Below are 14,622 nucleotides of genomic sequence, written 5' to 3'. Positions count from 1 at the left end.
CCTAATGAACATCTTGAAGTATCTAAAAAAAGTTTATTTAACATCTACTATGTGTGGTATCACAGTAGGAAAGTTGCATGGTCTCTTTCTTTCTTTCTTTCTTTTTTAAAGATTTATTTGAAAAGTCAGAGTTACACAGAGAGAAAAGGAGAGGCAGAGAGAAAGGTCTTCTAACCTCTGGTTCACTTCCCAGTTGGCTGCAACGGCTGGAGCTTCTTCCAGTTCTTCCATGAGGGTGCAGGGGCCAAAGCACCTGGGCCATCTTCCACTGCTTTCCCAGGCCATAGCAGAGAGGTGGGTGGGAAGTGGAGCAGCCAGAACTCAAACCGGCTCCCATATGGGATGCTGGCACTGGAGGCAGCAGCTTTAACCTGCTATGCCACAGTGCTGTCCCTGCATGGTCTCTTTTCAAGATTCTTAATGTTATAAGGTGACGACCAATTCTTGGTATAGTTGAATGTTTTTCTGCAGTAACAATAAAATTCAGGATTTATAGCCTCTATTAATTGAGAAAACCTGAATTCGAATCTCACTGTATTCTCTTTCTATAAAATATCTACATTAAATGATGTTTTTAAAGTTTTAAACTTTTTAAAAGTTTATTTATTTTTAAATTTTTAAAAAATTATTTATTTATTTAAAAGTCAGAGTTACACAGAGAGAGGAGAGGCAGAGAGAGAGAGAGATAAAGAGAGAGAGAGAGAGAGAGGTCTTCCATCCGTGGGTTCACTCCCCAATTGGCCGCAACGGCCGGAGCTGTGCCAATCCGAAGCCAAGAGCCAGGAGCTTCTTCCAGGTCTCCCACGTGGATACAGGAGCCCTTGGGGTTGGGCCATCTTCTGCTTTCCCAGGCCATAACAGAGGGCTGGATCGGAAGTGGAGCAGCCTGGTCTTGAACCGGTGCCCTTATGGGATGCCAGCACTTCAGGCCAGGGTGTTAACCCACTGCGCTACAGCGCCGGCCCCAAAAGTTTATTTTTGTTTACTTGAAAGAGTGACAGAGAGATCTTCATCTGCTGTCGCTCTCCCCATATTCTCACAACAGCCAGGAACCCAAAACTAAACCCAGGTCTCCCATGTGGGTGGCAAGATCCAAATACTTGAGCCATCATTTTGCTTCACAGGATGCACATTAGCAGTGAACTAGACTCCCAAGTGTACTTAGAACTTAAGCCCAGGCACTCTGATATAGGATGTGAGCATCTCAAGCAGCACCTTAACCGTCTGCACCACAACTTCCACTCCTTGAGTGATTTATTTCAAAAAGAATATTCGATCAATGCGTCTTATCCTTTAGCAGTGTTTTCCAAGAATTTTATGAGTTAAATCCCTGGAATTTTATCTACTTTTATTTCTTTAAAAATACAGAATATAAACCGAATGAAGCAGATATCCTCAATCACTAATCAAGAGCTAAAGATGATGCAAGATGACCTCAATTTTAAATCTACTGAAATGCAAAAATCACAAAACACAGCCAGAAATTTAACGTCAGGTGAGAAGACCTGGATTTTAATATTCTAGTTTTTTTTCTGTACCAAATTGAAATTCTAAAAATGTATCATTTTATTCTCTTTGATTTTTTTGAAAGTTTCATTGATTGTGAATTATGGGATATGATTTATAATTATCTATTTCCTCAACATTTGTAGTCTCAGAATTTTGTAACTCTTCTCTTGCAAATAATAGTATTATATTGGCATATTTTCATTCATTTAACATTTATTGAATACAGACTTACAGTGATCAACTGAAGATACTTTGACTTTATGATGGATATTAAAGCAATACCCATTCAGTAGAAACCATACTCCTGAGTTTTAATGTGCAGCATAGTACTCTCATGATACTGCACATCAGCAGTGAATTGTGTCTCCCAGTCAGTTGTGTAGTCAGGAGGGTTAACTCAACTATGTCCTATGTTGCTAAGCTTTGATGTTCAGTAGGTTATGTGTATCAAATGTATTTTTGACTTGTATTATTTTCAGCTTACAGTAGGTTTATCAGTATGTAACCCTATTGTAAGTCCAGGAGTACCTGTATTTGCTCTATGCCTGTGCTATATCCTGAGTGTTGTCAAAGATAAACAATGCTGGATGCTACTTAAAGTGTTAAGGACAGATTTATTGAGTAATATCCTATTGCAATAGGGAATAGAATCCAGTGTGAACCGAACTGAACTTTGATTTTTACAGAGGTGACTGCGCATTTTAAAAGAGAATGAGTTAGTGAGGAGGGGTATGAGTCAGGGCTCAGTAGAGCAAGAATTGAAAAATCACAAAGAGGTAGTCACAATAATGCTGTTTAGGCCTGCCAGGTATTGTCTGTTTGTTGGCAACTATGGGAGTTAGGGTTCCATCTTCCTATAGACACTGAGAGACAGATTACACTTCAAAGGAATGGCTTTAAAGTCCTTGAGAAAGTTGAAGGTGATATGTTTGTGAAGGATCTTCAAAAAGTTAGTGGAAAAAAAACTATTCATGGTTTTCATGTTTCAACTTTTTCAAGGACTTGAATTGCTAAAGCTATAGGTAACTACTGGCTGCCACTCTAACCATTGCTATTCAATATAGTATTGGAAGTTTTAGCCAGAGCCATTAGGCAAGAAAAAGAAATTAAAGGGATATAAATTGGGAGGAAGAAGTCAAACTATCCCTCTTTGCAGATGATATGATTCTTTATTTAGGGGATCCAAAGAACTCTACTAAGAGACTGTTGGAACTCATAGAAGAGTTTGGCAAAGAAGCAGAATATAAAATCAATACACAAAAATCAACAGCCTTTGTATACACAAGCAATGCCATGGCTGAGAAAGATTGCTAAGAGCAATCCCATTCACAATAACTACAAAAACAATCAAATACTTAGAAATAAACTTAACCAAGGACATCAAAGATCTCTATGATGAAAATTACAAAATCTTAAAGAAAGAAATAGAAGAGAATGCCAGAGGCATCACAATACCAGATTTCAGGACATACTACAGGGCAGTTGTTATCAAAACAGCATGGTACTGGTACAGAAACAGATGGATAGACCAATGGAACAGAATAGAAACACCAGAAATCAATCCAAACATCTATACCCAACTCATATTTGATCAAAGATCCAAAACCAATCCCTGGAATAAGTATAGTCTATTCTATAAATGGTGCTGGGAAAATTGGATTTCTACGTGCAGAAGCATGAAGCAAGACCCATACCTTTCACCTTACACAAAAATTCACTCAACATGGATTAAAGACTTAAATCTACAACCCGAAACCATCAAATTATTAGAGAGCATTGGAGAAACCCTGCAAGATATAGGCATAGGCAAAGACTTCTTGGAAAGGACCCCAGAAGCACAGGCAGTCAAAACTAAAATTAACATTTGGGATTGCATCAAATTGAGAAGATTCTGTACTGCAAAGGAAACAGTCAGGAAAGTGAAGAGGCAACCAACAGAATGGGAAAAAATATTTGCAAACTATGGTACAGATAAAGGGTTGATAGCCAGAATCTACAAAGAAATCAAGAAACTCCACAACAACAAAGCTAACAACCCACTTAAGAGATGGGCCAAGGACCTCAATAGACATTTTTCGAAAGAAGAAATCCAAATGGCCAACAGACACATGAACAAATATTCAAGATCACTAGCCATCAGGGAAATGCAAATCAAAACCACTATGAGGTTTCACCTCACCCCGGTTAGAATGGCTCACATTCAGAAATCTACCAACAATAGATGCTGGAGAGGATGTGGGGAAAAAGGGACACTAACCCACTGTTGGTGGGAATGTAAACTGGTAAAGCCACTATGGAAGTCAGTTTGGAGATTCCTCAGAAACCTGAACATAACCCTACCATACAACCCAGCCATCCCACTCCTTGGAATTTACCCAAAGGAAATTAATTTGGCTAATAAAAAAGCCATCTGCACATTAATGTTTATTGCAGCTCAATTCACAATAACTAAAACTTGGAACCAACCCAAATGCCCATCAACAGTAGACTGGATAAAGAAATTATGGGACATGTACTCCAGAGAATACTATACAGCAGTAAAAAACAATGAAACCCGGTCATTTGCAACAAGATGGAGGAATCTGGAAAACATCATGCTGAGTGAATTAAGCCAGTCCCAAAGAGGCAAATATCATATGTTTTCCCGATCGGTGACAACTAACTGAGCACCAAAGGGGAAACCTGTTGAACTGAAATGGACACTATAAGAAACAATGACCTGATCAGCTCTTGTCCTGGCTGTTGATGTACAATGTAATACTTTATCCTTTTTAGTATTTTATTGTTGTTGTTCTAGTACTAGTGGTTGAACTCTGTAATTAACACACAATTATTCTTAGGCGTTTAAATTTTAACTGAAAAGTGATCCCTGTTAAATATGAGAGTGGGAAAAAGAGAGGGAGGAGATGTACAATTTGGGACATGCACAATCAGACTTGCCCCAAATGATGGAGTTAGAAATGTGCCAGGGGATTCCAATACAATCCCATCAAGGTGGCATGTACCAATGCCATCTCACTAGTCCAAGTGATCAATTTCAGTTCAATTCGATGGCTCTGATAGGTCTAAGAATCAAAGGGATCACACAAACAAGACAAGTGTCTGCTAATACTAACTGATAGAATCAAAAAGGGAGAGAAAGATCCAACATGGGAAGTGGGATACACAGCAGACTCATGGAATGGCAGATGTCCTAAACAGCACTCTGGCCTCAGAATCAGCCCTTAAGGCATTCGGATCTGGCTGAAGAGCCCATGAGAGTATTTTAGGCATTGAAAGCCTAAACACTGTGGGAAAAAAAAAAAAAAAAAAAAGAGGAAGGGAGCAAACTTGCTGTCCCAAAGCTCCCCTAAGCTTTCGTTATTCTTCTTGATTTTTTTTTCTCCTTCAACTGTGTATTTGCAAATAGCCTATCCTCAGGCTCACTAATTCCTACTTATATTTGATCTATTATGCTATTGATGCCTCTATCATATTTTTTATTGCATGTAATATACTTGCCAGTTGATGGGTTTCTATTTGAATTTGTTTAATTATTTCCATATCTCTGTCAGTTGTCTCTTGCTTGTTCAGAATGAACTGGAGAAGTGCTTAAAATCCTACATGCCTCTTCCTAGGGGAGGATTAGGCACAGACTCCTTGTCCTGAGTCTACTAATTCCATGATATTAGATCACACCTGGATCCCATAGCCCACCAAAACCAGTACAGCCTGGTGTAGGACCAAAATCTCTACTGCTATGACCTACCGGTGGCTGAGGTGGAGTCTCTGTCCAGTGCTGTTCCTACCAGCCACTGGTAAGGATATGAAATTGATCAACCTTGGCAATGGAACACTACATGGCACTGAAGCAGGTATAGAGGCTCTGCAGACACTGGCCTCAGAAGAGGGACCATTAGACTCTGCTCAATGTAAGTTTTATCATCCTAGCACCGAGACCAGTATCAGTCCTGTGGTTCCTTCTTTATGCCCAGGGTTTTAAGAGGGTTGATAGGGGCAGTCCTTCTACCACCCAGGTAGTACTAGGTAGGTAACACCAGCATCTTAGTCACTGGGTCCTGTGTTATCTTGGGGGTGCACATCAGGCTTATGTGAGGCTGTGGTAGTATAGCCAAAGCACATCCATTCCACTGGGACATAGGTCTTTGCTGATACTGGCACAAGTCTAGAGATTCCATCTATCAGCACTTGCTTAATGACAGGTACCATTAAAATTTGCTTGGTGTTAAGCTTTACCAGCCCAATCTTGAGTCCCAAGCAAAATTCCTTACTACCTGTCCAAAACTAGAAGAAGGGGATAAAGGCAGCCTTGGATGCTCAGACTGTTAGCACACTGGGTCACCCCTAGGTCCTTGTAGTCACATTAAGTCCCAGGTGTGTTATGCCAGGCCTGCTTAAGGCCAACGGTGGTGACATAGATTGATATGAGTCTGTCCTACCTGAGCACTAGGTCTCTGCCTATTGTTGGGACAAGTCTGGAAGCTTACTCTGAGCATTGTCTCAGGGGTAGGGACCATTGGGCTAGATCACAACATTTGAAGCTCCCTTTCCCCTCCTCCTCTGCAAATGACTAGGGAGGTGGTGGTTGCCACTGCTTGTAGAGGCTCCAGATACTCAGTCTTTATGTGTAGAGCTGGGGAGAGGGATCATGGGGCCCAGCTCTACTCTGAATTTCTTTACTGTGGGGCTAGTTCTCGGATTCAGTTGTCTCACCCTCCCTAAGCAGGAGACATCTCTCTACACTGTACTTTGGAGCTATGGAAGGAGTAATGAGGGTAGCTCCTTTCTGTTTTCTTCTATGCTGGTTTTCTTATTGTTATACTTAAATGAGGCACTGTGGTCTCTCACCTGGCTTCTGTAACTCTTTTTTTTAAAAAATATTTATTTATTTATTTGAAAGCAGAGTTAGAGAGAGAGAGAGAGAGATCTTCCATCCACTGGTTCACCCCCAAAATGGCCACAATGGCCAAAGCTGGGCTGATCCAAAGCCAGGAGCCAGGACCCAGGAGCTTGGTCTCCAACATGGGTATGGGGCCCAAGTACTTGGGCCAGTTCTGTTGCTTTCCCAGGTGCATTAACAGGGAGTTGGATCAGAAGTGGAGCATAGAACTGGAGCACATAAAGGATAGCAGCAATCCCTCTGTAGTGCTTCTGCAAGTGACTTGATTTCATGGATATCTTCAATTTGGTATCTCTTTGAGAAGATGTTTACCAAACATTGTTCTCAGCTGCCATTTTGGTTCCTTTCCTCTGATAATATATATTATTATACCAAGTATATATTCAAGATAATGTCATTTCAACTTGTAATCTATATAACAATGATTATTTCAATTTGGGCTAGACATATTTAATTTGCAAAAGCTATAGGTGATTACTGGCTGCCAGTGGATGTCAGAGATTAGAAACACATATACAAAGTTGTACTTAAATTGCTTTGAATAAGGTCATGTTAAGTATCTGTATGGAATCTTTGGTTTGTGAACTGGTTTTTATATATTTTTTTTAGATTTATTTTATTTATTTAAAAGAGTTACAATGAGAGAGAGAGAGTGAGCTTGTCCATATTCTGGTTTACTCCCCAAGTAGCTGAAACAGGCATAGCTGAGCCAGACTGAAGCCAGAGCCAGGAGCTTCATCTGGGTCTCCCACGTGATTACAGGAGCCCAGATACTAGGACCATCTTCTGCTGCTTTCCAAGGCTTATTAGCAGGAAGCTGGATAGGAAGTGGAGCAGCCAGGGCATGAACTGGTGCCCATATGGCATGCCAGTGTCACAGGTGGCAGCTTTGCTTGTGCCACAATGCCAGCCGCTGTGAACTACTAGATTCTATGTGGGTAGACAATCTGCTATGTTTTTATTTGTCTACTTGGAATTTACTCTGGCAGTTAGTGAGATTATGGGAAATAAAAACAAATATTTAGAAACTTTAAAATGGTGAAATATCAAAATTGAGTAATGGATCTATGACACTTTTTTTGGAATCTCAAAATATAAAAGATTTCATAGCAAAACCTAACTTGATTTGAGCTAATATGAGGCTATTTATAGTCTTTGATTATCCTAGCTAGTGTGACTTTTCATGTTTTTGTTGCAAAAATAGTCATACACTTGATGGCAGGGTACTACCTCAGACCCAGGTGTGGCAGCTATATAATTAGTATGAATGCTGTATTATATTTTTATAAAATCCAGGATTTCTGTGTTCTAAAACAATTAGGCAGGAATTTTGGATTATGGACCTATATATGTATACTGAATTAAAATAATGTACTATTGCATTAGTGGTAATATAGATGGACAATTGTTGTTATTCTGCCCACATTTGTGTTTGTTTAGTTTTTTGCCATGGTTTTATTTGTCTTTTTTTTTTTTTTTTTTTGACAGGCAGAGTTAGACAGTGAGAGAGAGAGAGACAGAGAGAAAGGTCTTCCTTTTTGGTTTACCCCCCAAATGGCCACTAGGGCTGGTGTGCTGCGGCCTATGTGCTGCGACGATCCGAAGCCAGGAGCCAGGTGCTTCCTCCTGGTCTCCCATACAGGTGCAGGGCCCGAACACCTGGGCCATCCTCCACTGCACTCCCAGGCCACAGCAGAGAGCTAGACTGGAAGAGGAGCAACCGGGACAGAATCCAGCACTCCAACCGGGACTAGAACCTGGGGTACTGGTGCCGCAGGCAGAGGATTAGCCAAGTGAGCCATGGCGTCGGCCTATTTGTCTTTTTTTTTTTTTTTTAAGATTTTATTTTATTTATTTGAAAGACAGAGTTACAGAGAGAGGTAGAGCCAGAGAGAGAGAGAGAGAGAGAACTCCTCCATCTGCTGATTCACTCCCCAAATGACCACAATGGCAGAGCTAAGCTGATCTGAAGCCAAGAGCCAGGAGCTTCTTCCAGGTTCTCGATGCGGGTGCAGGGGCCCAAGGACTTGGGCCATTCTACACTGCTTTCCCAGGCCATAGCAGAGAGCTGGACCAGAAGTGAAACTGCCAGGACCCAAACCAGCGCCCATATGGGATGCTGGTGATGCAGGCCGCAGCTTTAACCCACTGTGCCAAAGAGCCAGCCCCAGTCATGGTTTAATTGTATGTCTGAATTATGTGCCAGGAAACTAGAGGAGAAACAGTCTAGCCTTGATTTAGATCTACTATAGGCTTCAGTGAATATTTTTATTGTGGCAAAATATAACAAAATTTCTCATATTGACCATTTTTAAATACATAAGACTTCTGTTTCTGTGGTTTGGACTACTTTAAATATCTCATATAAATGGATTCATACATATGGTATGTGTCTTTTTGCAGCAGGTGTATTTCAATTAATGTAATGTCCTCACGGTTCATCCATGTTTTAGCATGTGACAGAACTTCTTCTTATTTAAGACCAAATAGCATTCTCTTGTATACATAGCTCATATTTCTTTATCCATCCATATATATATTTATGTTGCTTCCACCTCTTAGCTATTGTGAATTATGCTGCAGGGTACAGAGGTGTGCAAATAATTTTTCAAGATCTTGTTTTCAGTTCTTTTTCATATGTAAGATTACTTTTAAATCTCTATTTCCTGTATTTCTATAAACTAAAGAATTTTGTGTTTTATTATTCTATCTAAAAAAAAAACTTTGTTTTGTGTTTTAGACCAGACCTAAGGTCAGTATTAACTCAAGTTTTTTCCTCCTTTAAGATATCTTTGTGTAACAGCTGTCTAGAAATGTACATTTTTAAAAGGATAATATCAATACCAGGAAACAAATTCAGTAATCAGAACTTTGTATATCTTCCATACTTTTATACTGTATATTTACATTTCCTTTTAAAAACTTGCCATTATGTTTTCTTTTCTTTTTTTCAAGAGAGGTCAAGGATTCTGCCTTTTTTTTTTTTAAAAGATTTATTTATTTATTTGAAAGGCAGAGTTACAGAGAGGCAGAGGCAGAGGCAGAGAGAGAGAGAGAGAGAGAGAGAAAGGTCTTCTATCCACTGGTTCACTCCCCAGATGGCTGCAATGGCTGCAGCTGTGCCAATCCGAAGCCAGGATTCAGGAGCTTCCTCCAGGTCTTGCACACGGCTGCAGGGGCCCAAAGACTTGGGCCATCTTCCTCTGCTTTCCTAGGCCATAGTAGAGAGCTAGATCAGAAGTGGAGCAGCCAGGACTCGCACTGGTGCCCATATGGGATGCCATCACTACAGGTGGCTGCTTTACCTGCTACACCACAACACCAGCTCCCATGTTTTCTGTAGACACGTAAAGTTGAAAAATAAGAACTGGCTTCAATGAAGGTAAAAATCTGATTTATTACTATGGAAAAGATTTTACTAGAAATTTTCTTGTTTTAGGAGCTGAATTCTCTGACCCTACAACTAATTTAACTTAATAAGTTATTTTGTGTTAAATTATTAAACAACACTTAATATCATTTATACTAACATAGAAATCATTCTTCCTTTCTTTCCCTAATACCATCCTCACCTCAAGAAATTTCTTGTATCTAAAAATCACCTTCAGAAGTTTGTAACATTTTTATTTACCTTTAAGAGATAATGGATTGTATATTCCCCTTTTGCGAAGTGCCTCCCCTTCTACCCTTGAGGTTGTAATTGGGACTCATTTGATTGTCTTAGGTACTCCATGTTTTTAATGGGGCAGTATTGTCCCCAAAAGGGCAAAATTACTTGTTGGGGGGAGGGTGAAGAAAATATTTGAATGTTATATATATATATATTTTTTAAGATTTATTTATTTATTTGAAAGAGTTACACAGAGATGGAGAGGCAGTAAGAGACATCTTCCATCTGCTAGTTCATTCCCCAGATGGCCACAATAGCCAGTGCTGGGCCAGGCATAAGCCAGGAGCTTCTTCCAGGTCTTCCACATGGATAGCAGGGGCCCAACTAGTTGGGTCATCTCCTACTGCTTTTCTCAGATCATTAGCAGAGTCATCCTGGAAGCGAAGAAGCCAGGACAAAAACTGGTGCCCACATGGGATGCCTTTGTCATAGGTGGCAGCTTTACCCACTTTGCCACAACACTAATCCCGATACTATAAATTATTTGTGAACTTCCAAAAGGCCACTGTTCATAAACAGATACACGATATGTCTATGATATAAAAATTTCAGAGAGTAAGGCACTGGTGGCAGAATGTCTACAAGTCTCCCTAGGGAAACGTGAATGGGGGGAAGGGGGGACAGAGAGAGATAGAAACACCAGTGTACTACATTGGTAAAGAGGCAAGGAATCTGTCAGCAATGGTTTTTATTTATATTTTTGGAAAGGAAACTCTATGGAGTAAACAAATGTGCTGATGGCAGAATATTTCAGAAACATTTCCCCAGGTCAAAGTGGTTCCTTCTGAGATTTTGCTACTATGTACACACTGTTTGGTAAACTTTTCAACTTCATAGCATATCAGAAGGAACTAGATTGTATCCTCTTCCTGTCTATTCCCTTGGAGAAACTTTTAGCCCTTCACGGGGACCTGTTGTTAAAGGAAAATAAACTTTACCCTATACCAAACACCATTTTCCCATTTTCTCTAGAAAAATCATTTTGCATAGTTCTTAAATATATTTACTTAGTATATATTTAAATTAAACTTGGTAGTTAAATTTCTATGACTATTTACTAAATTCCCTACAAGCTAAGCGTATTTCCTATTTAGAGTATTAAAGCACCATAAGTGTTGGTGACTTGTTCAGGACCTTGGCTTGTAACTATTTACAACCCTGAGAAAAATGAATCCAACAAAACAAGACTCTTTGTAACAATATATAAGTCCTGTATATATTTGTATTTACATATACATATATGTATATTTTCACAATGTGTGTCAACATGGTTTAATTTAAGGAAACATTCAGGGAATACTGATTTAATTATATCAGTTTTTAAAAAAATCGATTGGATAACAGCCTCTCTTCTTTCCTTCTTTTTAAAATTAGTTTGTTTATTTGAAAGGAGAGTTAAACAGGCAGGGGGAGAAAAAGAGAGAGAGATCTTCCATCTGCTGGTTCACTCCCCAAATGAGCACAATAGTCCAGCTTTGGCAAGGCTGAAGCTAGGAAGCAGGAGCTTCCTCTAGTGTCCCACGTGGGCAGAGGGGCTCAAGCACCTGGGCCATCTTCTGCTGCTCTCCCATTCACATTAGCAGGGAGATGGATCATAAGTAGAGCAGCCGGGTCTCGAACCTGCATACATATGAGCTGCTGGTGTCACAAGTGGCAGCTTTAGCTGCTATGCCACAATGCCAGCCCCGACCTCTTTTCTTAATTAATGACTTTGAAAGCATTTTTAATTATTCATATTTATTTAGTATGAATATTAAATACTATTTAGTATGAATCTTAAATAACATTGAACTTGATTTAATCTACTGAACTTTTGTTACTTGCCCAAAGGTACCATGCTTTCTTACCTCTAGACTTTGTACATGTTGATTGTTTCCTCTGGAACACTTTGACCTTTGTTCAGTTGATTCCTAATTGTCAAGGCCTGTCTTGGAGACAGGTGTGTCTTGGAGAGCCGTCTTGACCCCTGTCACGTATTGTTATTGAACCACATACTGCTCTTTTCATAGTGATCCTGTTTATTGTAAATGCTTATTTAATTCCTTGGTTCTACCTCTAGAATATAGTTCCTTGAGTGAAGACAATGTCTTTGTTGATTTCTATTACATCCTTAGTATCTGACACATATTTATTAACGAAAGATGAGACACACATGTACTCAGTCCTCATTGTTCATGGATTAAGAATTTGCAGCTTACTAAAATTAATTTGTAACTTGAAAATTAATGCTTGGTTTACTTTCATGGTCCTTCATGGACATGCACAGAGTGGTGAAAACTAGGAATGGTCTGACATACATGTTCCCAATAGAGATTAAAGAAAGGAATACTTTGCCACCTTCTCTTTTCATACTCTAAACAAATTTTCCCTTGTGTATATTTAGCACCAACTTTTCACACTGTGAAAAGTTATGTTCTTTTCTTTTGGTGATCCTGCTGTTTAAAATGGTTTCCAAAGTACTGGTATACTATCTTTTTTGTTTTCTTTTTGACAGGCAGAGTGGATAGTGAGAGAGAGAGAGACAGAGAGAAAGGTCTTCCTTTTTGCCCTTGGTTCACCCTCCAATGGCCACTGCGGCCGGCGCATCGCGCTGATCCGAAGCCAGGAGCCAGGTGCTTCTCCTGGTCTCCTATGCGGGTGCAGGGCCCAAGGACTTGGGCCATCCTCCACTGCCTTCCCGGGCCATAGCAGAGAAGGAAGAGGGGCAACCGGGACAGAATCCGGCGCCCCAACTGGGACTAGAACCTGGTGTGCCGGCACCGCAAGGTGGAGGATTAGCCTGTTGAGCCAAGGCACCGGCCTGGTATACTATCTAATGTTCCCAAGTGCAAAAGGGCTGTGATGTGAACTATGGAATAATCTGTGTTAGATAAGCTTCATTCTGGTGTAAGTTATAGTGTGGCTTGTCATCAGTTCAGTGTTAACAATCAATAATACATGTTAAGGGCCAGTGCTGTGGCATAGTCGGTAAAGCCGCTGCCTGCAGTGCCAGCATCCCATGTGGGCAACGGTTCAAGTCCTGGCTGCTCCACTTCTGATCCAGCTCTCTGCTATAGCCTGGGAAAGCAGTAGAAGGTGACCCAAGTGCTTGGGCCCCTGCACCTATGTGGGAAGACTCGGAGGAAGGTCCTGGCTACTAGTTTCAAATTGGTGCAGCTCCAGTTGTGGCCAGTTAGGGAGTGAACCAGCAGATGGAAGACCTCTCTCTCTCTGCCTCTCCTTCTCACTCTGTGTAACTCTGACTTTCAAATAAATAAATAATTTTTTTAAAAAAATGCATGTTATATACACACATAAAACAAAATTATATATTGGTCATTTGACAAAAATGTAACGGAGGCTCACAGGATCCTAACCCTGCATTTCTCTGAGGGTCAGTAGTTCAGTATTTGCTAACTCATCCATAATGACTTTATACTTTTATAACATAACTACTGCAAATTCTAAGAACTGACTGTGTATACAATTATAAAGTATATGCATTTTAAAAAGATGCCTTTTTCATACATAACTGTGTTTATGTGTCATGCCCTATTACAAAGGTCTTTATCTTTTAATATGTTACATTTTTAGATAAGAAAAAACCCTCAATGTGTTTTATATGTGTATATGAGCATATAGAGAGAGATGGTAATATACACTGGGTAAAATAACTTACAAGGGAAAGAACTTTTTAAAAATTTTTAAAAATATTTTTATATTGCTTCACTTGTTTCAGTGAACATATATTTCCTGTGATTGTTAAATTTTTGCTTTTCATTTCCTTTGTGAAAGGAATAAAATTTTTGATTAATTATGGCGTTAAATTCCTATGTTTCAGACAGTCAACGTCTACGGTTGGATCTACAGAAAATGGAGCTTCTGGAAAGTAAGATGACTGAAGAACAACATTCTCTCAAAAACAAAATTAAGCAAATGACAACTGATCTGGAGACTTATAATGATTTGCCAGCTTTAAAGTCATCAGCTGAAGAAAAGAAAAAGGTAAATGCTAACAGTCTTTCAGAATTACAGTTCTAATTGTTTTTTTTCTTGATCAAATTATATATATATATATATATGAAGGCACTTCAAAAGTTTGTGAAGAACAAAGTTTATTTGGTGTAAAACACCTTTTAAATCCATGCATAGCTTTTTCATAATACACATTTTTTATGAACTTTTAGAAGACCTTCTCTCATATGCATGGATTTTAAAGTTTGTACCAAACTTTCATTTAATTATATTTTCCATAAACCTTTTGAAATACCATCATCCAGGATTTGTTTTCAGTTGATTATTTTATATATAAGCTATGTTTACTTATGTAGTTGGAATTTGCAATGATAGTTTTAAGCAAAAATAGAAACACAGACTGTAAGCTACTACATGATACAAAGCATTTCAATAAATGTGAACTTTGTTAAATGTGCATTTGATACAACACTTCTTACTTAAAATGTAGCAGTCTTTTTTAAAATATTTTTCATTTATTTATTATTTGAAAGGCGGGGAGACAGAGATAGAGGTCTTCCATCCGCTGTTTCACTCCCCAAATGTCTGT

General features: G+C 39.3%; 1 protein-coding gene across 2 annotated transcripts in view; it reads left to right on the top strand.

The window, feature by feature from the left end:
• Positions 1-14,622, top strand: part of IFT74 (intraflagellar transport 74) — a 154,929-nt gene that overhangs the window by 91,968 nt on the left and 48,339 nt on the right. For both annotated transcript variants that reach the window (XM_062208123.1, XM_062208124.1), the window contains exons 16-17: positions 1,369-1,495; positions 13,900-14,063. In XM_062208123.1, the coding sequence (XP_062064107.1) occupies positions 1,369-1,495; positions 13,900-14,063 (291 nt within the window). The remainder of the gene's footprint in view (positions 1-1,368; positions 1,496-13,899; positions 14,064-14,622) is intronic.

This window comes from Lepus europaeus, chromosome 12, assembly GCF_033115175.1.
Source record: "Lepus europaeus isolate LE1 chromosome 12, mLepTim1.pri, whole genome shotgun sequence".
In the NCBI taxonomy this organism is placed as follows: Eukaryota; Metazoa; Chordata; class Mammalia; order Lagomorpha; family Leporidae; genus Lepus; species Lepus europaeus.
This window is presented reverse-complemented; position numbering and strand designations above follow the sequence as displayed.